Source organism: Lontra canadensis, unplaced genomic scaffold (genome assembly GCF_010015895.1).
Source record: "Lontra canadensis isolate GAN:19392208 unplaced genomic scaffold, GSC_riverotter_1.0 scaffold153, whole genome shotgun sequence".
Lineage (NCBI taxonomy): Eukaryota > Metazoa > Chordata > Mammalia > Carnivora > Mustelidae > Lontra > Lontra canadensis.
This window is the reverse complement of record NW_022631147.1, coordinates 2,454,025-2,475,229: the sequence shown is the minus strand read 5'-3', so window position 1 is coordinate 2,475,229 and position 21,205 is coordinate 2,454,025. Positions and strand designations below refer to the sequence as shown.

Sequence of the window (21,205 nt, the reverse complement as noted above, 5' to 3'; positions counted from 1 at the left end):
GATCACCTTTTAGTAGCTCCCAAATAAACCTGGCTTCTACTAGTACTTTAATGTGTCTGAGGGTTTGAGGATGGGTTTGAGGGTCCAGAGTTTAAAAGTGTGAACACTGGAAGGAAAACATTTTATTATGAAAGAGAAAAAAAAAATCAAGATAACTCACCAGTTTGCTCTTACCATATGCAAACACAAAAGTAGCAATTAGAATAGAGTAACCCAATGTCAGAGCCAACTGTCAGAATCCAAGGAAAACCATCTTTCCTAAATTAATTGCATTCCCCCCCACCTCTAGCTACTCTAATCAAAGTGCACCAAAACCCGTAAGAATATCACTCCCTAAGACATGAAAACTCAGAACATAAAGACACACTGCAGGGGCGCCTGGGTGGCTCAGTGGGTTAAGCCTCTGCCTTCGGCTGGGGTCATGATCCCGGGGTCCTGGGATCGAGCCCCGCATCGGGCTCTCTGCTCGGCGGGGAGCCTGCTTCCCCCTCTCTCTCTGCCTGCCTCTCTGCTGCTTGTGATCTCTCTTTCTGTGTGTCAAATAAACAAATAAAATCTAAAAAAAAAAAGACACACTGCATAATAAAGCTGAACAGACAAACACTTCAGACCTTTCCTCGACCAACTCTGACATATTGCTTTAAGGAGAAGATTTCATTTTAGAGTATAAATTTAAAAAAGAAAGCACATTTAAAACGTAAGTTTTGGTGATCAGGATAGTAAAGTAATTTTATTACAAATTTCAGGATCTAAAAGGTAATTTGTTACATTTACTAAGATAAATCTGAGATGACCTGTACCAAGCGTGTGTGTCCTGCCTAGTGACACCGATCCTCCCGCATGAAAAGACACAGTCCCACCCTCCTTTAGGGATGGAATCGGCCAGATGCAAGAAAGTTATGCTGATTCTCAACTAACACATACTGATTAGAATCATTTTGGTTTATCACTCTGGCATTTGGACCGTAAAGAGTTCAGGGAAGAAGTCTTATTCTTGAACTGTGAAAGCCAAACCAGAATCTCAAGGGTAGCCTCAAGAAATTCAAGCTTCTCTTTTGCTACTTTTAATTTCAGTAGTATTTAGGGAGACTTTCCGTATTTAATAAGAGTTATCATTCAATTGGTCTGTAAGACCAAGTACAAAATCTTTATCACACGGCCAGAGACCGCAGAGAAGCTAGCTGACCAGTAAGAAGACTGAGGCCAGACAAAGGGAAAACACAGAGCCCAGAGTAGACTGTAACCATCCGGCAACAGAGATGCTGCCAGCAAGTAACCATAAGCTCCACAGGGTGGCCGTATTTAAAAGGGCCAGAAGAGACCTCGATAGGCCATCTAAGTCATCCTGCTTGTAAATCCGACAAATACTGCTCTCTCACCAGTTACTTGCCCTTGCATTCACAGGCAGGGAACCCTAGGTCTCTTTTATACTTGTGTTTAAGATGACTAAAGGCAACATCCTTACAAGGTGGAGCTGTAGGAAGCATCAGGGACTTGGTGGGCCCGGAGCAAGCACTCTCCCATGGGGCCTTACAAAGAACCTGGGGGTGAAGAGGAGCAGTGCGATACCTGAGAGGCAGCTGAGACATAAGGGGAAAGCACCCTCCCGCTACAGGACTAAGAAGGTGGGGAAGAAAAGAAGAGCCACAAAGCAATGGCTGCAAAACACAGCAGGTTCATCAGGAAAGATGAAATTCCAAGGGCAGGAACAAATCAGCAGCTGAAGAGCCCACAGCCAAGCCCTCTCGCCTGGAAACTTCTATCCCAGATTCTCCAAAATTAACCATTTCCCTGTGGAGGTGTGGCTCTTCACGGGAGCAATTTTGCCCCCAGGGGACATTTGGCAATGTCAGGAAACATTTCTGGTTATCACAACTGGGGGAAGGGTGCTACTCGCATTTAGTGGGTAGAGGCCAGGGACGCTGCTAAACATCCTACAGCGCACAGGACAGCCTCCTACAACAAGGAATTACTCACGATGTCATTAATGCCAAGGCTGAGAAACCCTGTTCTAGAGGGAGTGCTTGACACGTAAGATGCCGAATTTCGCAGAAGTCAAGGCCCTTGGATTACAGTCAGACAAACGTGATTGCCCTCTACCTGAAGCCCTACTGTGCGGATCCATCACTGCCTTGTTGAGCAGAAGTCCCCCATTACCCCAGAGTGTTCCACAAATGTCCAAATCAGCTGTTGGCGGTTCAAATTCAGTCAGTACAGCTAAAACCTTACATCTTTTATGTCTTCTTTCTTTTCTGAAAAATCTGCTATTTCTTTCTCAGAGCCAGTGCTACCCCCACTGCCACAGCCAGGATGGCAATGGCGGCGGCCCCTCCAAACAGCAGTATAGATTTGCCCCCAAACAGGGGGCTGGCCTTCTCTTCAGCAGGGGAGGGGCCTTCTTGAAGACCCTCTCTCCTCACACGCTTCTCCTCTTCACTCAGCAGTGTTGCTGTGGGTTCCAGGGTGGGGATCACCTCAGCTTCCCGTTCAACAGATTCAACCACTGCTGCTTCTGTCTTCATTAAGCTCTCTTCTTCGAGTTCCACGAACAAAGACGTAGCAGGGCTGACTTTCTCCACTGTAATCCCCTCTGTGTCAGGCTCCCTCATCTCCAGCAAGGAAGTGGCAGTGATATGTGGAAGCAAGGGAGCTGGTGCTTCGGGGAGCACCTCCTGCAGCTCCTTGGTTGGCAAGATGACGGGTGCCACGGCAGCCTCTTCCACGCCTTCAGGAATTTCTTCTTTCTCCACATGCACAATGTCAGAATTAGAAGAGTTGTTCTCACTCTTCTCTCCAGCCCCATTGCTATCTAAGCTTTTGACTTCTTCAGGATCCATTGCAATCTGCTGCCAGGACTCAGGACCTAGGGACACTGGGAGGCTTTCTGTGTGCCAACTCTGGCTGGCTGACAGTGAAACAGGTAAGCTCTCTGACTGCCAGGAAGTGGTCACAGTAGGAGACTCTGGAGGACTGACTTGTCCAGAGTTGTCACTGGGCAGGATATAAATGTCATTGCTATCTTCTGCAACAATTCCAGGGTACTCCTCCTCCTCTGATTCAAGGTTAAAGACAGTGCCCTAGAAAAGAAGGAGGAAAGTCAATACAAAGAATGGTAAATACATTTAAATAAATGTATATCTGACATGCCTAGGTGGCTCAGTCAGTTAAGCAGCTGCCTTCGGCCAAGGTTATGATCCCGGGTTCCGTGATCAAGTTCCACGTCCGGCTTCCTGCTCAGTGGGGAGCCTGCTTTTCCCTCTGTTGCTCCCCCTGCTTGTGCTCTCTCTCTCTCTCTCTGATTGATAAATGCACATATATAAGTGTCTGACTCTTGGTTTCAGTTCAGTTCAGTTCAGTTCAGGTTTCATCTCATGGTGGTGGGCTTGGTCCCATTGGGCATCGGGCTCCACACTCAGCGCAGAGTCTGCTTGAGATTCTGTCCTTCTCCCTTGGGCCCTCCTGCTTGTGTGTGCACTCTCTCTCAAATAAATAAACATTTAAAAAAATAAAACAAATATAAATCTGGAAAAAAATTATTTCCTAAACTGAAGTTCTAGAAATAAATAAAAAATAAAATAAAATAAGAAAGTTTCTGATTGAAGCATTTACCTGTAGACCACTGCAGAGGAAGAATTTTTAACAACACAGTCCTCAGACCAGTTTCCTTGAAGCTAAAAAACCAAAATTTGATTTTTATATTTAACTCAATGTATATATATTTGAAGTGAGAATGCAAAACAGCACAGAAAACAAAGGCAAGAACCATGCTCTCAAGGAACTGATCATTTAGGCAATGCTATCCTACGGCACAAGTGCTAATAAGAGTTGAGATGGGGGGAAAAAAAAAGAGTTGAGATGGGAAGATGCTGACTTCTTTTGGTGAGAACTGCAGCAGGCAGGGAAATAACAGAGCTTCCTGGAACATTTTAGGTATCTGAAGAACGGGTCAGGTTCCATGGTGAAAGCCATGTACAAGACACACCACCAGCAAAAGCACAGAAATATAAAAGAGGGGAACAGTAAGTAACCCAGTTTAAGTAGTGCACAGTGTACATGACGAATAGAAAGGTCAGCTGGGAAAGAGACCCTGGGAAACCTGACAGAGAGGTAAGAAATATGGACTCGATTTCATAGGAAATGGTTAGTCAATGGAGTCTTTCAGCTCCACAAGGACAGCTCCACTTTAAAATTATGTGAGAGCAGCGGCCAGAGGGAAGCCAGAAATGCAGGACTCGTCCTTCTCTCTCTAGGAAGACTCTTCATGCCAAAGTAATAAAGATAAATAATGACAGTCCTGGTTTTCACATTTAGCAGTTTAGTTTAATAGGACCCAGCATGTGCTCTTAGGCACCAGGTTAGGCACCAGCGTTACAAGAATGAGATGAGACTCGATTTTTGTTCTTAAAAAATTCACTGTCTAGATTTGAAAACTAACATATGAATAACTAATTTCAATAGGATACAGAAAGCTTTAAGACAGGTATATGCACAGGATGGTAGGGGAACCCAGAGGTTACAATGTGATCAGGAAGGCATGAAGAGGGGCGCCTGGCTGGCTCAGTCAGTAAAGCATGTGAATCTTGATCTTGAGGTCATGAGTTCAAGCCCCAACCTGGGTGTGGAAACTTTGTTAAAAAAATAAGTAAAATAAAAATAAATAAATTAATTAAAAAGGCGGGAAGAGAACCAACGGACTTCAACGTTCATAAAGACCTAATGAAAGCTTTACAGAATGTCTGGATGACACTCAGACATGCTACAGAGAGTCTGAATAGGATTATGTAAAGCAAGTTAATTCCTATTTTATTTTGATTATAGCTGCTATTCATATGAAGGGGAATAATTTCATTAGTCAATCAAGACTAAAAACTTCTTGCATAGGGGCACCTGGGTGGCTCAGTGGGTTAAGCCTCTGCCTTCGGCTCAGGTCATGGTCCCAAGGTCCTGGAATTGAGCCCCGCATTGGGCTCTCTGCTCAGCAGGAAGCCTGCTTCCCTCTCTCTCTGCTTGCCTCTCTGCCTACTTGTGATCTCTGTCTGTCAAATAAATAAATAAAATCTTTAAAAAAAATTTAAAAAAAGATACTCCCACATCTTGGGCTTCCATTATGGCACGACAACGATTAAATAAATAAATAAATAAATAAAATAAAAAAGAAATTGGTGTTCTTTTAAAAAAATTTTATACTCTTTTTTTAGTATTGATATTTACATTCATAAAACTTACATAACCTAACACTGACCATTTTTAGGCACACAATTCAATGGTTTTTAGTATATTCACAACGTATACGAACACCACCACTCTTTAATTCCTGAACATTTCCATCATCTCAAAGAGTAAGCTTCTTCCCCCCACCCACTCCCAACCCCTTCCTCCTTCCCCTGGGAAGTTCATATAAATGCAATCACGCAGTACACGGCCCTTTGCGTCTCGGCTCCTTCGCTGCACGTACTGTTTTCAAGGCTCGTCCGCGTGGTAGTGTGTATCGGCACTTCTTTCTTTCTAAGGCTTTGCAGTATTTTGTTGTAGGGATAGACCACATTTTGCTTATTAATTCATCAGTTGGTTGACATTTGGGTTGATTCTCAAATGTTCTGGTGAATGTGAATATCCACATAAAAGTTTTTGACCATCTACTTTCAGTTCTTTTGAGGACAGAGCTAGAAGTGAAATTGCTGGGTCATATAATTCTATGTTTAATTTATTGAGGAACTGCCAAACTATTTCCCAAAGCAACTGTACCACTTTATATTCCTCCCAGGAATGTAGAAGAATTCCAATTTCTCCACATCCTAACACCTGTTACTGTCTTTTCTTTTTTTTTTTTTTTTTTTATTAAAACCATCCAACGGGGATGTGAAGTGATATCTCATTTTGGTCTTGATTTGCATTTCACTAATGACCAATGATACTGAAGATCTTTTCATGAGCTTATTAGCCATTTATTTTCTTTGGAACAATGTCTATTTAAATCTTTTGCCCACTTAAAAATTTTATTGTTGGGGCACCTGGGTGGCTCATTTGGTTAAGCATCTGACTCCTGGTTTTGGCTCAGGTCACGAACTCAGGGTTGTGGGATTGGGCCCCTGTGCTTCGTGCGGAGTCGGCTTGAGATTCTTTCCCACCCTCCTTTCCTCTCCTTTTGCTCCTTCCCCTGCTCTCTACCTAAAATAAATAAATAAAATCTTAAAAAAAAATAAAAATTCGGGGCGCCTGGGAGGCTCAGTGGGTTAAGCCTCTGCCTTCAGCTCAGGTCGTAGTCTCAGGGTCCTGGGATCGAGCCCTGCATCAGGTTCTCTGCTCAGCAGGGAGCCTGCTTCCCTCTCTCTTTCTGCCTGCCTCTCTGCCTACTTGTGATCTCTGTCCGTCAAAGAAATAAAATAAAAATCTTTAAGAATTTAAAAAAAATAAAAATTCTATTATCTTTTTATTATTGACTGTTAAGACTTTTATTCTTTTTTAACAATATTTTTCAGCATATTTTTTTTTAGATTTTGTTTATTTATTTGACAGAGATCACAAGTAGGCAGAGAGAGACAGGCAGAGAGAGAGGGGAAGCAGGCTCCCTGCTGAGCAGAGAGCCTGGCACCCCCCAGGACTTTTATTCTTAAACAAGACTACTACTGGGGCACCTACTACTGGGGCTTAGGTCATGATCCCAGGGTCCTAGGATCGAGCCCCGCATCGGGCTCCCTGCTTGGCAGGAAGCCTGCTTCCCCCTCTCCCTCTGCTTCTGTTCCCTCTCTCGCTGTGTCTCTCTGTGTCAAATAAATAAAATCTTTAAAAAAAAAAAAGGGGGGGGGGCACCTGGGTGGCTCAGTGGGTTAAAGCCTCTGCCTTCGGCTCAGGTCATGATCCTGGGTCCTGGGATCGAGCCCGGCATCGGGCTCTCTGCTCAGCGGGGAGCCTGCTTCCTCCTCTCTCTCTCTCTCTGCCTGCCTCTCTGCCTACTTGTGATCTCTGTCAAATAAATAAATAAATAAATCGTAAAAAAAAATTTAAAAAAATCTTTAAAAAAACAAAAACAAAAAACAAGACTACTACTTAGTTGGATATTAAAATAACCAATTGTTTGGGGGCAAGGATACTTGTAAAAAAGGTTGAGGTTAAAGGAAACAGAGGGGGTAAAGTACTAAAGTAACTAGGAGTCTATGCCAGTTAATAATCTTATTTTTTATTTCATTTTGTATTTTTAAGAATTTATTTATTTTTTCCAGGGAGAGAGAGCAAGCTTGTGTAGGTGGGGTGCGGACGGCGCAGAGGGAGAGAGTGAATCTCAGGCAGGCTCCACGCCCAGCCTGCCCAATGCAGGGCTTGATCTCACCATCCTGACATCATGACCTGAGCCAAAATCAAGAGTCAGACGTTCAGCTGACTGAGCCACCAGGTGCCCCTTCTTTTTTTGTTTTTAAAAAGATCTGCCATTAGTATTATTTCCTCAAATGGGCTCCTCTCCCAGGCTTCAAATTGCACATAAATGAGACCTTCACGGCTATAATATTATGGGATTTGATCTCTTTTAAACTCTCATCTTTTCATCAGTTACAGTGGTAATATAAGATCACTCAACAGTTCTGGGACTTGGTCACTAATGCATGATTATAGAGTCACTTCACAACCAAACACAGTGCATAAGGACTGCACACCCATCAACAGCTGAAATCATTAATTACAGAGAGCCAAAAGATAACACTTATCCTACTGAAGAATACAAACTATAAACAGCACTTCTCCATCATTTCTCTATCTTATCCCAATTTTAAGTTTTTTTTTTTTAAAGGTTTTATTTATTTATTTGACAGACAGAGATCACAAGTAGGCAGAGAGGCAGGCAGAGAGAGAGGAGGAAGCAGGCTCCCTGCTGAGCAGAGAGCCCGACGTGGGGCTCGATCCCAGGACCCTGGGATCATGACCTGAGCCGAAGGCAAAGGCTTTAACCCACTGAGCCACCCAGGCGCCCCACCAATTTTAAGTTTTTATTCTAGCTAAGCATCTACCTCATCATCATCCTCTCCTTCTGTTTCATCAGGAAATACTAAATATATCTCAAAATATTCTTACTATATCTTAATATAGCAAAATATAGTTTTCCCCTCCTCTCAACATTTTCTGCTATTACTCTAAAATAAGCAATCATTATCTTTCACCAAAACTAATGCCAAAGAATCCTGTCTCCTTGATGTTACAATCCAATTTGGAGACCAAAAAAATATTTCACTGGTCAGCTAAGCCAAAATCCTGGGAGTCGTACTGGATTTCTCCTATTTTTGAAAGTAGTTTGCTTCTTATTGCTGTTTAGATGTCAGTGATAAAACACTAAAATCTCTGCCTCCTGCCAAGAGTTTAAAATATAGTTTAAAACCTAGAGAAGGAGGGATACCTAGTTGCCATGGTCAGTGGATAATGTGACCCTTGATCTTGGGGTTCTAAGTTTGAGACCCACACTGGGTATGGAGATTAGTTAAAAATAAAAATCTTTAGGGGCTCCTGGATGGCTTAGTTGTTAAGTGTCTGCCTTCAGCTCAGGGCATGGTCCCAGGGTCCTGAGATCAAGCTCCGCATCAGGCTCCCTGCTCTGTGGGAAGCCTACTTCTCCCTCTCCCATTCCCCCTGCTTATGTTCCCTCTCTCACTGTGTCTCTCTCTGTCAAATAAATAAATCTTTAAAATAAACAAAATAAAATTAAGATAAAATAAAATCTTAAAAAAAAAAAAGAGAGAAAACAAGAGTTGGATCTTAAAGATTAAGAACTAAAAGATGAAAGAGATGAGAAAGATACTCCACGAAGCAGAAAAGCATAAACAAAAACACAGCACTGAGAAATATCACAGTATATTCAGGCCAATACTAGCTCTTCAGTATTCCAAAGCATGAGATGAGGAGTAAAAAAAAGATGAAGGTTGGGGCTCCTGGCTGGCTCAGTTGAAAGAGTAAGAAACTGTTGATCTTGGGGTCATGAGTCTGGGGTCATCCCATGTTGGATGTAGAGATTATGAGAAAAATTTTTAAAAAATAAATTCCTATGAAGTTGTATTTACCTACCTCTTTGCCAGAACACAATTCTAATTAGTCATGCAAATCCTCTAACACTCGTTACAAAGGGAGTTCTCTTTATCACATAATATATATATTTATATTTATAAACAGATATACATATATGTTTATTAAATCATCTCTTCAAGGAGCTCCACTGTGAAAACCAGAAATAAAGGCTCATATAAGGAATAATTTTACAAGGAGGGAAAAAGGTAGTAGAATAGTAATAGTATAAGGTAGCATGAGGTTTATAATTGTCCTTTATTGATTTTGGTACACGTTTTATTTATTTGCTTTCTCAAAATCTCCAAAAGAGAAATTAAATACGGCCCACCAGCTTTCAATCCTCTACCCTCAAGCTCTGCAAAGTAGCTAAAAAGAAGGGTAATGATACTTAAAAGTTAATTCATAGAGAGCAAACTACCACTGTCTTTCTGGATATAAAATAAGTATATGTCTCTATGTCATAGAAGGGGAGTATTTTCCCTGCACTCTTGCTGAGTTTGACAAAGATCCTGGTTTTACTGAAAAATGAATTCAACTTCCCTCATCCCCCATTATGGCAACTCTTAGACACCATCACTAACTCAGAACAGAAAAGATGAATCTAAGGTAGCATCAGCCTTTAGATAAAGGCTCAATTTGAATTTTATAAAACAGAGTAAGTAATGGTCCATTTCAAATCTATTTCTAATTATCTGTCTCCTCCAGATAAAAAGCAAGAGGGCAACGTCATACAATATTTAGAATAATATATTATTTCTTCTTGGGCACATTAAATGTTTTCCCAGGAAACCAAATATAAGGCTGCAGTACAGGGAGAAGGTAAGGCCAATCTTTTCTTTCTTGTTTTTTTAAAAATTTTAATTTAAATTCAATGTAATTAACATATAGTGTATTATTTGTTTCAGAGGTAGAATTCATTCATTAATTGCATATAATGCCCAGTGTTCACTGTATCAAGTACCCTCCTTAATGTCCATCACTGAGTTACACCATCACCCCCCCCACCTCCCCTCCAGGAACTCTCAGCTTGTTTTCTATGGTTAAGCATCTGTTATGGTTTGTCTCCTTCTCTGATTTTCATCTTATGTTATTTTCCCTTCCTTACCCTGATGTTCATCTGTTTTATTCCTTAAATTCCACACGAGTAAAATCATATATTTGTCTTTCTCTGACTTATTTTGCTTAGCATATTACCCTCTAGTTCTATCCACATAGTTGCAAATGGCAAGATTTCATTCTTTTTGATGACTAATATTCCTGTGAGTGTGTGTGTGTATGTGTGTGTGTGTGATACACATACATATACCACATCTTTATCAATTCTATGTTTGTATCCTTTGGATAAATACCTAGTAGTGCAGTTGCTGGGTTTTCTCTCTTTTCTATCCCTACAGCCATTAGCCCAAATTTGTGTTAATCACAAATTAGGTGCCCATGTAAGAGGGAAGACTTATTTTAGCAAGGTTGCTCTTTGTTACCTACAAACACTGTACTAAATCCCCAAGCCCTAAAAATAAATAAATAAATAAATCCATCCATCCATCCATCCCCAAGCCCTGTCTTCTTACTCATGTAGATAATGGCGCTGACATTTTGATGAGCAGAAAACATTTCACAATGTAACAAAAGATGTGAGACTTTTCCTTTAAAACCATGCATTCATACAAAACATACAGACCATTTTAGGGAAAATTTCACAGTCCCTGAAACTTATCCATGGTTTCCAACTAAAGACTCCTCATTTAGTTCTATCTGGATCCAGCTTAAATTCTAACCCATCTGGACTGAATCCAATTCCCCTCTCTTATTTCTCCTGAACTCATAGCTCTGAGTCTAGGCTACACAAAATGCCATTAATTATACATTTTGTACCATACTGCTCACTAATTTTTTCACAATTATTGGTCATTCCCCAACTAGATAGATTATAAATACCTCAAGGGAAGAAAACATGCTTTAAACGGCTTTGCTATCCCCCTTGTAATGCCTAACTAACATAAGCCGACTACACAGTGATGGTCAGCAAATGCTTAACAGGAAAGCTGGTCCCATCTCTGGATACAAAAGTAGTGCTGAACACTAGCTATTTTGATTTTTCTCAGACACTGATAGGAACCGTTCTTTATTCATTTCTAGATTTCTATGCATATGGACTATACCTCAGTGTTTGCTGTCCAAGGTCACATACTGCTGGTGCTGAAGAGAATTAAAAGTTCTCTCTCTGACTCAAGTTACCATGTTCTAGCTACCCAGAATGCCCTCCTCTTCAGTTCTGCCCTCCTTTTCATTACCTTTAAACCCTTAAATGATTTATCTGTTCTCTTACTTTAAAATATATAGTAGGGGCACCAGGGTGGCTCAGTCAGTTAAGCATCTGCCTTTGGCTCAGGTCACGATCTCAGGGTCCTGGGATCAAGTCCTGCATCGGGCTCTCTGCTCAGCAGGGAGCCTCCTTCTCTCTCTCCCTCTGTCTGCTGCTCTGCCTACTTGTGCACTCTGTCAAATAATTAAATAAAATCTTTTTTAAAAAATGAAATAAAATAAAAAAATAAAATGTATAGTAAATTGTGTGTATCTGTCTTACATCCCTACTAAGTCCCTAGAGATTAAAGTATGTTTTTAAACATCTTCATTATACTGGTTTTATTTTCAGCCCTATGCCAAGTGCCTTATAGAATCCCACACATATTATATTAATAGAACTATATATATTATATTAATAGATTAATATTAATTTGGGGGGAACTTAGACAAGCCGATCCATCTCATGAATCTGAGATCTTTTCCACAGAGGAACAGCTGTCATTTCTCTTTGTGCAGGACTGCTGCCTTGGAATCACAAAGACAGAACATAACATGTCTCATAACCTACTGTTCTAGACCTGCAAGCCTCTCTGAAGAGGAAACACATCTGTTAGCCAACTTTTTCTACTAAAGACAGAGAAGACAGACACCCAGTGGAGGTCTGAGCAGGATCAAACAAGTTCAGGACTGTTTTTTGACTGTTTTTTTCATAACCAAAACTCAGTTTAGGATATATCACAAATGGGGGCGTCTGGGTGGCTCAGTGGGTTGAAGCCTCTGCCTTCAGCTCAGGTCATGATCTCAGGGTCCTAGGATCGAGCCCCGCGTCAGGCTCTCTGCTCAGTGGGGAGCCTGCTTCTTCTTCTCTCTCTGCCTGCCTCTCCGCCTACTTGTGATTTCTGTCAAATAAATAAATAAAATCTTTAAAAAAAAAAAAAGGATATATCACAAATGGCTCAAATGCAAAAGATTAGAACATAACAAATAAACAAAGACTTGCCTTTCTTAGTCACGGTCAGTCCAAATCACATAAGCCTGATCCCACAACACATCCAACCGACGCCCTGCTGCTTTCCAACATAAGTCTCTCACACTTCTTCAAGATGTGACTATACTTCTTCAAGAAGAATTTCCTGATTGAGCTCTACAACCATCATTCCCTTTCTTGGTATTCTACACTACTCACTAAAAAATTTGTAATTCACCATGGCTTTCGTGATATTTATTTCGAACACTTAAACAACTGACTTCTTTATTCTTTAGTTGTGTTTAACTAATAAACATATAATCAGCTATTTAATAAAGTTTAAGAATTTTAAGATTAAAATTTGTTTCAAGGGGTCTAAAATCTAGTTGGGGAGATTAGGGAACACAGCAGCCCTCAAACTCTGCTGCCTAATTAGAGATACCTGTGATATTTTTTTTCACCTGTGATTTTTTTTAAGTCTACCTATGCTAAAGTTATAACCCATGACAATCAAATTAGAATCTTTGAAGGTGGGACCCAGGTTTTTTTTAAAAGATTTATTTATTTATTTATTTGACAGATGGAGATCACAAGTAGGCAGAGAGGCAGGCAGAGAGAGGGGGAAGCAGGCTCCCTACTGAGCAGAGAGCCTGATGCAGGGCTCGATCCCAGGATCCTGAGACCATGACCCGAGCCGAAGGAGGAGCTTAACCCACTGAGCCACCCAGGCGCCCCGGGACCCAGGTATTGTATCTTGCAAAACAAAAATGGGTATAATGGCTGTAATCAATTTGGCTCCCTCAATATCCTACCCAAAGCCCAATCATACTCTAGCACAATGAAAAGGAAGAAGATGATTAAGACTACCGAGTGGCTATAGGGACATTCTGAGTTTGCTGATTCTTGATGAACCACCAATAACAGAGAGTGACAGTAGTTAACACGATGAAAATAGCTACCCAGGGAACCATTTCTGTAACCTTTTTGGAGGAGTATACCTGGAGGTCCAAGAGTAAGGAAGACCCAATCACCAAAGCCAGATCAACAGCTAAACTGTGAAATTGTACTTAACTAGATCTTTGCCAGAACACAATTCTAATTAGTTATGCAAATCCTCTAACACCTTGTTACAAAGGGATTTCTCTTTGCCACATCATTTATAGATTCAAGAGTTTATCTGCATCTTTTCAAGGAACTTCACTGTGAAGACAGAAATAATGGCTCATATAAAGAATAATTTTACAGGGAGGGAAAAAAGGCAGTGAAAGAAGAGTAGTGATAGCATAAGGTAGCACGATATACATAATTGCCCCTTACTGACTTGACTTTAGTACACTTGTTTCATTTATTTGCTTTCTCAAAATATCCACATGAGAAACTAAATATGGCTCAGCAACTTTGTAATCCTGTATCTTCAAACCTTGCAAAGTAGCTAAAAAAAAAAAAAAAAGGAAATGAGGCCCTACTTAAGATTACATTCTTTTTCTTCATTATTGAAACTCAACATCTAAAAACTGGGTTCTTTTTGTTAAGTGAAGAGGAAGAAGCTGGAAAAGTGTTAACAGAATTATGCCATTGAATGAACCGATCACCATCTCTGACCCCAGAAGCAAGTAAAACTACCCTATTTTCTCAAAGAAAGTGTATTTCAGAGTTATGCAAAATAGTCAAAGAACGTCAGTTACTTCATTACAAGTAACTTCAAACCGTGTGTTTTTGTTAGTCTTCCCCCAATACTGTCAAATTTTCATATAAAAAACAAACAGTGCTCCTAACTACCCTCACCTCCCAACTGAGTCATTAAGAGGTAAGGAATTTAACTTCTCATGCTGTTTATTCTTAGTCTTAGAATCACATCTGCTCTCACTCTTTTCACACTCTACAAGTTTTGTAATCTGTTTCCATGCCACTTCAAGAGACGTACAGTACAGCTGGACTCACAGAGCCGCCTTACAACAACAGAGCTCTTCAAACAGAAGGGTTATCGAAGGGTCAGAGCAGTCTGAAGTGCTCACTGGTAAGAATTCTCAACAAGTTACTTATCTGCACTTCTAAAAACAGAAACTCTAATAGCAAGAACTGATTAAAAAAGCAACAATAAAAACTAAAGAACCACAAAACCAAAGGTAAAAATTTTAATTCTCAGGAAGGAGACCTTTGCTGCTTTTTCTTTAGGGCTGCAAACCGAAACAAATGAAACAGAAATTTCAAAAATTCCACCATGAAGAAATAAGGGAAAACTTAAGAAACTGAAATAGAATTAACCGTAAAATGAAATTTTGCTTTATTTTTAACAGTTTAAAGCTAACAAAAGGGTTAAGAACACTCTTTGTTCCCTTTCTCAAGTTTGCCAAATTACAACTTTGGAATAATAAATGGCTCAGAAGTCAATTCAGATTTAATTGCTTTTTTCCTTGCTGTCATGGCCTTCCCTGCCTTACAACTTATTTCTTACTTGGAACATCACATTTTAATGAAGATACACCAAAAATTGTGTGCTCTTATGTAAGAAGCATTAAAGAAAGAATAGATGACCACTGAGACTTTTACTCCTGGGACCAATTCATATAAAGCAAAAATATAAAAATAGAACTCTCTCTCTCAATTACTGCTATTAGTGAAGAGCAGGCTTTCACTAAAAGATAAAGAGCTTTTTTAGATAATATCTTGGGTATTTGGGATTTGTGCTAAATCTTAGGATTTAGCACATTAGGGGTACGTGGGTGGCTCAGTTGGTTAGGTGTCTGCCTTCAGCTCAGGTCATGGTCCCAGGGTCCTGAATAGAGTTCCACATCAGGCTCCTTGCTCAGCAGAAGTCTGCTTCTCCCTTTCCCTTTGCCTGCTGCTCCCTCTGCTTTTTTTTTTTTTTTAAAGATTTTATCTATTTGACAGAGGAAGAGAGATCACAAGTAGGCAGAGAGGCAGGCAGAGAGAGGAGGGGAAGCAGACTCCCCGCTGAGCAGAGAGCCCGATGCGGGGCTCAATCCCAGGACCCTGGGATCATGACCTGAGCCGAAGGCAGAGGCTTAACCCACTGAGCCACCCAGGTGCCCCGCTCCCTCTGCTTTTGCTCTTTCTCTCTGCCAAATGGATAAATAAAATCTTAAAAAAAAAAAAAAATTTAGTACCTTAGGGGGAATAACATCTACAAGTAGTATTAGAGCCGGTCTAACTATCTAAAATCATTTTTAGTACAAAATATTTGTTGTTGGAAATATCTTTGTAGTCCCATTGATATAAAAAACACAAAGGAGTAACTTCCAGGACTCAAAAAAACATAAAACTAATTTAGACCAACTATTAGAGTTTAAGTATGCACGAACAATCAGAGAACTATATCTTTCTTTGAAAACAAAAATAAAAACAAAACCAGAGAAAGCCCAGAGAGATTAAGTAACTTGCCCCAGGGTCTCTGAGCCTGTTTTGAGAACTTGCTTGTGTGATGAGCTCAAGGTGTTATACATAACTAGAATCACTGAACACTACAGCCACTACAGTGGCTAACTGAACATAATTTAAAAAATTTTAAAAATTTAAAAAAAAGAGAGAGAAGTATGTAAACAACAACAAAAAAGAATAAACTACTGAGGGAAAAAAAGAACTGCTTGTCAGTAACATGCAGTAACTTGCACGCACTCCTACCACGTGTCCTTCTGAAGATTTTACTGATACTGACCTACTTAAACCTCACAAGGCTATGGAGTAAGCCTTATTATTATTTCCATTTTACAGACCAGGAAACCGAATCAACCAAAGAGGATTATCGTTCAAAGTCACTGAACTGGATTTAAGCTCAGGCAGTTTACCTCCCAGGACCATGCTTTTATCAACTACATGAAACGAACTCTTAGGCTGTAGTCTCCTGATTACCTTACAGATGTTTTCCCCTGAGTTTACGGCAAGAAATAAATAGAAAAGGTTATTCTTGGTGTTTTCTTGAAGCAAATACACAAAGTACACAAAGATATGTGCATGAAACCTTTCCAATAAAAAGGGAAAGAGAGAAGAAACTGAAATATGGAGTCAAGGGGAGTATTTTTAAATAAATGTAAGATAAAATATAATGTAACACTGGTTTTGGTGGTAGGAACAAAGTAAAAAGAGCCTGTAGATCATTAAGAGAACCATTTCAAAAATGTGCAGTGACTGCTTTATTCTGCCTGTATTGACTGCATTTTGCTTCCTTTTTTTGGGTTCACATTATTAAAAATTATTCCGCCACTTCAAGCAGTATTTTACCTACAGGGTCATAGCTGCTGACAAACTGAGCTCCTTACAGACTTAACTTTTCCATCTGAAGATGCTTTGGCAGAACTCCAAAGACATTCCCTGGTAAACTCATCTAGGGACTCACCTGCCCTAAGATGTACCAACAAACCATCAACGGCTACTTTTTGGCCATTATACAGTATCTATCCCTCAAGTAGTCCCCTTAAAAAATAGAAACAGTAATTATTCTTCTACATTCAGTCTAGCAGTATGCCATATGCCTCTCAGATCACTATTAAATTAAAATGAGAAAATGCAAAGTGGGAAAGATATTCCCAGTAATTTTCCATCTATTCTAATGACCAAGACCCACAAAAAATATATTTTGGAAACACAGTGCAGTGAATACTCACACCTGCAAGTAAAATACATGGGTTTGATGAAACAGTACTTAACCTCATTACACTAAAATTATTTCAGTTACAAAACCCACTTAGTGATTTTTAGATCACAAATTATGTGTTACCTCCCAGAGTATAAAAACTCTGTCTTCTGGGAACTTTTAGGTAAGAAACTGTTAGAACAGTCTTCAAATATCCTTGATTATAAACAAAAATACTTTCTCTTTCTATTCCTAAAATAGAAATAAGAAGCTTTAAGTCAAAGAGAAAAAAAGGCAAAAATTAATTTTATTCAAACTACTTAAATATTAAATATTATGGTAGACATCAGATGACATTTTCACCAGTAAGCTTTTATGTAATTTAAAACTAAATCTTTCAGAGTAAGTATCTAGTTTAGTACATGACATAGGAGAAAATAAAAGAGAAGCCTTACCACGGTGGACTTGTACTGCCCTTTTCAGGAGACAGACTTACTTCTAACGTAGGAACACAATCCCAGGAAATGAAAGACAGTGAGAAAGCGGAGGGAGGGAACAAGGATGAGTCAGGGAAAATCATAATATGCCAACTAGTCTGTGCCCTAAGTGTGCTGCAGGGCAATGAAAAATCAGAATCAAAACGCAAAGGAATCTTCAGACTCAGGAAGAGGAAAAAAATATACACTCTTAAAGACATATCTAAAAACCTGACATTTGTAAAAATGTAGCATTTTCACAAAATACTTTTATATCATTACTTTTGTGAGACAGAACTATTCTTCCCATTTTGTAATTGATAAAACTAAGGCTCAGAGAAGTTAAATGAATTTCTCCCAAACACAAGGCTAATATTTGGCAGAGCTGGGGGCCACAAATTAACCCTGTGATTTCCAATCTTTATTAACTCGCCACTCTCTGGCAGGGTTAAAAAAATAAGGTAAAAAGAGAAAAAACCCAAAGCCTTTTCTTGTAATTCTAATGCCACATAAACAAAAATAAAAAATTATAATCTGGGGCGCCTGGGTGGCTCAGTCGTTAAGGGTCTGCCTTCAGCTCAGGTCATGATCCCAGGGTCCTGGGATCCAGGCCCAAGTTGGGCTCCCTGCTTGGTGGGAGTCCTGCTTCTCCCTCTCCCACTCCCCTTGTTTGTATTCCTTCTCTCACTCTCTCTCTCTCTCTCTCTCTCTCTAATAAATAAATAAATAAAATCTTAAAAAAAAAAAAAAGATGTGTTCCTAAATGAACTTTTATTTCTAACTGCACCTCAATTAATCACTCCCTCCTTTGTCTTCCTACTACACTTTGAACATACCTACCCCACAACATATGTTACACATGGTTATTAATGTTTTACATTTCCATCTCCTCAACCAGTTCTGAGCTCTGAAGTAGGGCATATATTTTATTTAACTTTTATATACTTAAAATCTAGCATGGTGCCTACCATAACATATGCAAACAAGCAAGGTTTACTGCACATTAAAAATTAATCCCTGAAGGCCTTAAACATTACAGAAATTAACTAATCTTCACAAACTCCTTGTAAAACGGGCAGACACTATTAATGACCTCCTTAGAAACTGGAGTTTAGGGGTGCCTGGGTGGCTCAGGGGTTAAGCCTCTGCCTTTGGCTCGGGTCATGATCTCAGGGTCCTGGGATTGAGCCCCGCATCGGGCTCTCTGCTCAGTGAGAAGCCTGCTTCCCCCTCTCTCTCTGCCTGCCTCTCTGCCTGCTTATGATCTCTGTCAAATAAATAAATAAAATCTTTTAAAAAATGATAAAAAAAAAAAAGAAACTAGAGTTTATAAATAATCTGAAGAATATTCAGGAAAATGATTCATCTAAGGCCATGCAATTAGACAGTAATAAACACTTCTAGGCCATTCTCCTTTTCAAGAAAAACCAAGAGAAAGAACATGAATTGGTGATGCCTATTGAGTACTGCGCCACGGAACAGGAGCCCCAGCTTCTAGATTCCATACAGACATTTCACAGGAATTACAGAAATATGTTTCACCCTCACGTGATGGTGAGCGTCAGTAAGAAGGAATGATCAGAAGTAGACTGAGACTCCTTCACATCTAAGGTATGGAAAGTGTAACCATATGACTTATGTCCAAGTCTGGGGAATAATGCCTGTGGATAAAGTAACTAAAACCAAAATGAGATCCTTATAAAGTCTCAGCTTGAGGTCATTTTAACTTTTGGTTTCTGGGAAGCACTTAAGAAGCTTGGAAGGTTGGGGCGCCTGGGTGACTCAGTCATTAAGTGTCTGCCTTCGGCTCAGGTTATGATCCCAGGGTCCTGGGACTGAGCCCCGAATCGGGCTCTCTACTTGGAGGGAAGCCTGCTTCTCCTTCTCCCACACCCCGCTTGTGTTCCCTCTGTCAAATAAATAAATAAAATCTAAAAAAAAAAGAAAAAAGAAAAAAAGAAAGTTGGAAGGTGCCATTCCATCCTAACAACAAGCAATAAGGCTGAACAAACTGAGAAATCGGTAACTTCTTAGATCTCTAAGAGAAATGAGGTCACAGGGCCAAATGCTGCCCCCAAGACTGAAGTGACCAACAGGAAATAGAGGGGATCATAACTTACTGGAGCAGAAACTCCTAAGCAGTCACCTCCCCAGGAACCCGTGCCCAGGGAGGAGAACTGAAACTGAAACTGACGAACTGCTGGAGGCTCAGTGTGGACAAAACTGAGAGAGAAAACCTGAGAGTAACTTCCACACGTACGGAGCTTGAAGTCACCACGTTACCCTAACAAGTAAAAAGCTAAACAAACTGAAAAATCCACAACTACTCTAGGATCTGTAAGATAGAGAGGTAATGGCCCAGGGCAAACTACTGCCCCCAAGACTGGAGAGAGAAAGACAGGTGAACACGGGGTCACAGCTTACCGGAGTGGAAATCACGCTGGGGACGAGCACTGATGGACAGCTGGAGGCTCAGCGTGGCCAACACAAAGTTAAACTCCAGGGGGACTCAGTCATAGGAAGACCCCTACAATTCTGTGAGATTTACCTCTAGGAGCTCAACCAGGTGCTCTTAATAAATACCAAAGAAAATTCCCCTCACGCTTCTGGCAGGGGGAGTAAAATGAACCATTTTGAAATACAATAGGCCACTCTGTTTTTCTTAACAAGGACTGCCCTTAAGAGAAACTAACTAATCAGAGCCTAGCCAACACAAGGTTAGAGAAATACCCAACTCAGCCCACTCAAGCCATCTCATCCCACCTAACAGGGAAAGGAAAAACTGAGAAACACTTCACAGTGCAGAGGCTATCATAGTTCAGTAAAAAGATTGACCTAATCATAGGGCTATAAAATCCCTCCCCTTCCCCCAAGGCTTCTTTACAGCAGTTCCTTTGACCCAGTGCACCATGTCCGGCTATCAAGAAAAAATTACAAGGCATGCCAAAAGGCAAAAATCAAATTTGAAGAGATGGAGCAAGCATCAGAACCAGACACTGCAGGGCGCCTGGGTGGCTCAGTGGGTTAAGCCGCTGCCTTCGGCTCAGGTCATGATCTCAGGGTCCTGGGATCGAGTCCCGCATCGGGCTCTCTGCTCAGCAGGGAGCCTGCTTCCCTCTCTCTCTCTCTGCCTGCCTCTCTGTCTACTTGTGATCTCTCTCTGTCAAATAAATAAATAAAATCTTTAAAAAAAAAAAAAAAAAAAGAACCAGACACTGCAGATGTTGAAATTATCACAAGAATTTAAATCAATTATGATTAATAAGCAAAGGACTCTCATGGATAAAGCAGAAAGCATGCAAGAACAGATGGGCAATGTAAGCAGAGAGAGAAATACTGGAAAAGAACCATAAGATCGAAAAGATCTTTAACGGAAATGAAGAATACCTTTGATGGGCCTATATAATATTAGACTAGACATGGGTAAGGGAAGAATCTCTGAGCCTGAGTATATAAAAGCAAAGACAAGAAAGGAAAAAAAGAACAGGATATCCAAGGACTGTGGAACAACTACAGTAAGTGTAACATATATGTAACTGGAATACAAAAAGGAAAAGAGATAGGAACAGAAGAAATATTTAAAACAATAATGACTGAGAGCCTCTTCAAGTTAATATCAGACACCAAAAACAGTTTCAGGAAGCTCAAAGAATGTCAAGTAGAAAAAATGTCAAAACAAAACAAAACAAAAACCCTGCACCTAGGCATATCATTTTCAAACTATAGAAAGTCAAAGATAGAAAATTTTAAGACAAGCCAGAGTTAAAAACATTTTCCCTTTAGAAGTACAAAGAAAAGAATTATATTGAACTTTTCCTCAGA

At 40.1% G+C, this 21,205-nt stretch overlaps 1 protein-coding gene across 7 annotated transcripts in view; it reads right to left on the bottom strand.

The window, feature by feature from the left end:
- Positions 1-702: 702 nt before the first annotated feature.
- BCL2L13 (BCL2 like 13) overlaps positions 703-21,205 on the bottom strand; it is a 77,406-nt gene continuing 56,903 nt past the window's right edge. For 6 of the 7 annotated variants that reach the window (XM_032844424.1, XM_032844426.1, XM_032844425.1 and 3 more), the window contains one exon: positions 703-3,077. In XM_032844424.1, coding sequence (XP_032700315.1) covers positions 2,265-3,077 — 813 coding nt within the window. In that variant the 3' untranslated portion in view covers positions 703-2,264. The remainder of the gene's footprint in view (positions 3,078-21,205) is intronic. The other variant, XM_032844430.1, reaches the window with a different exon arrangement.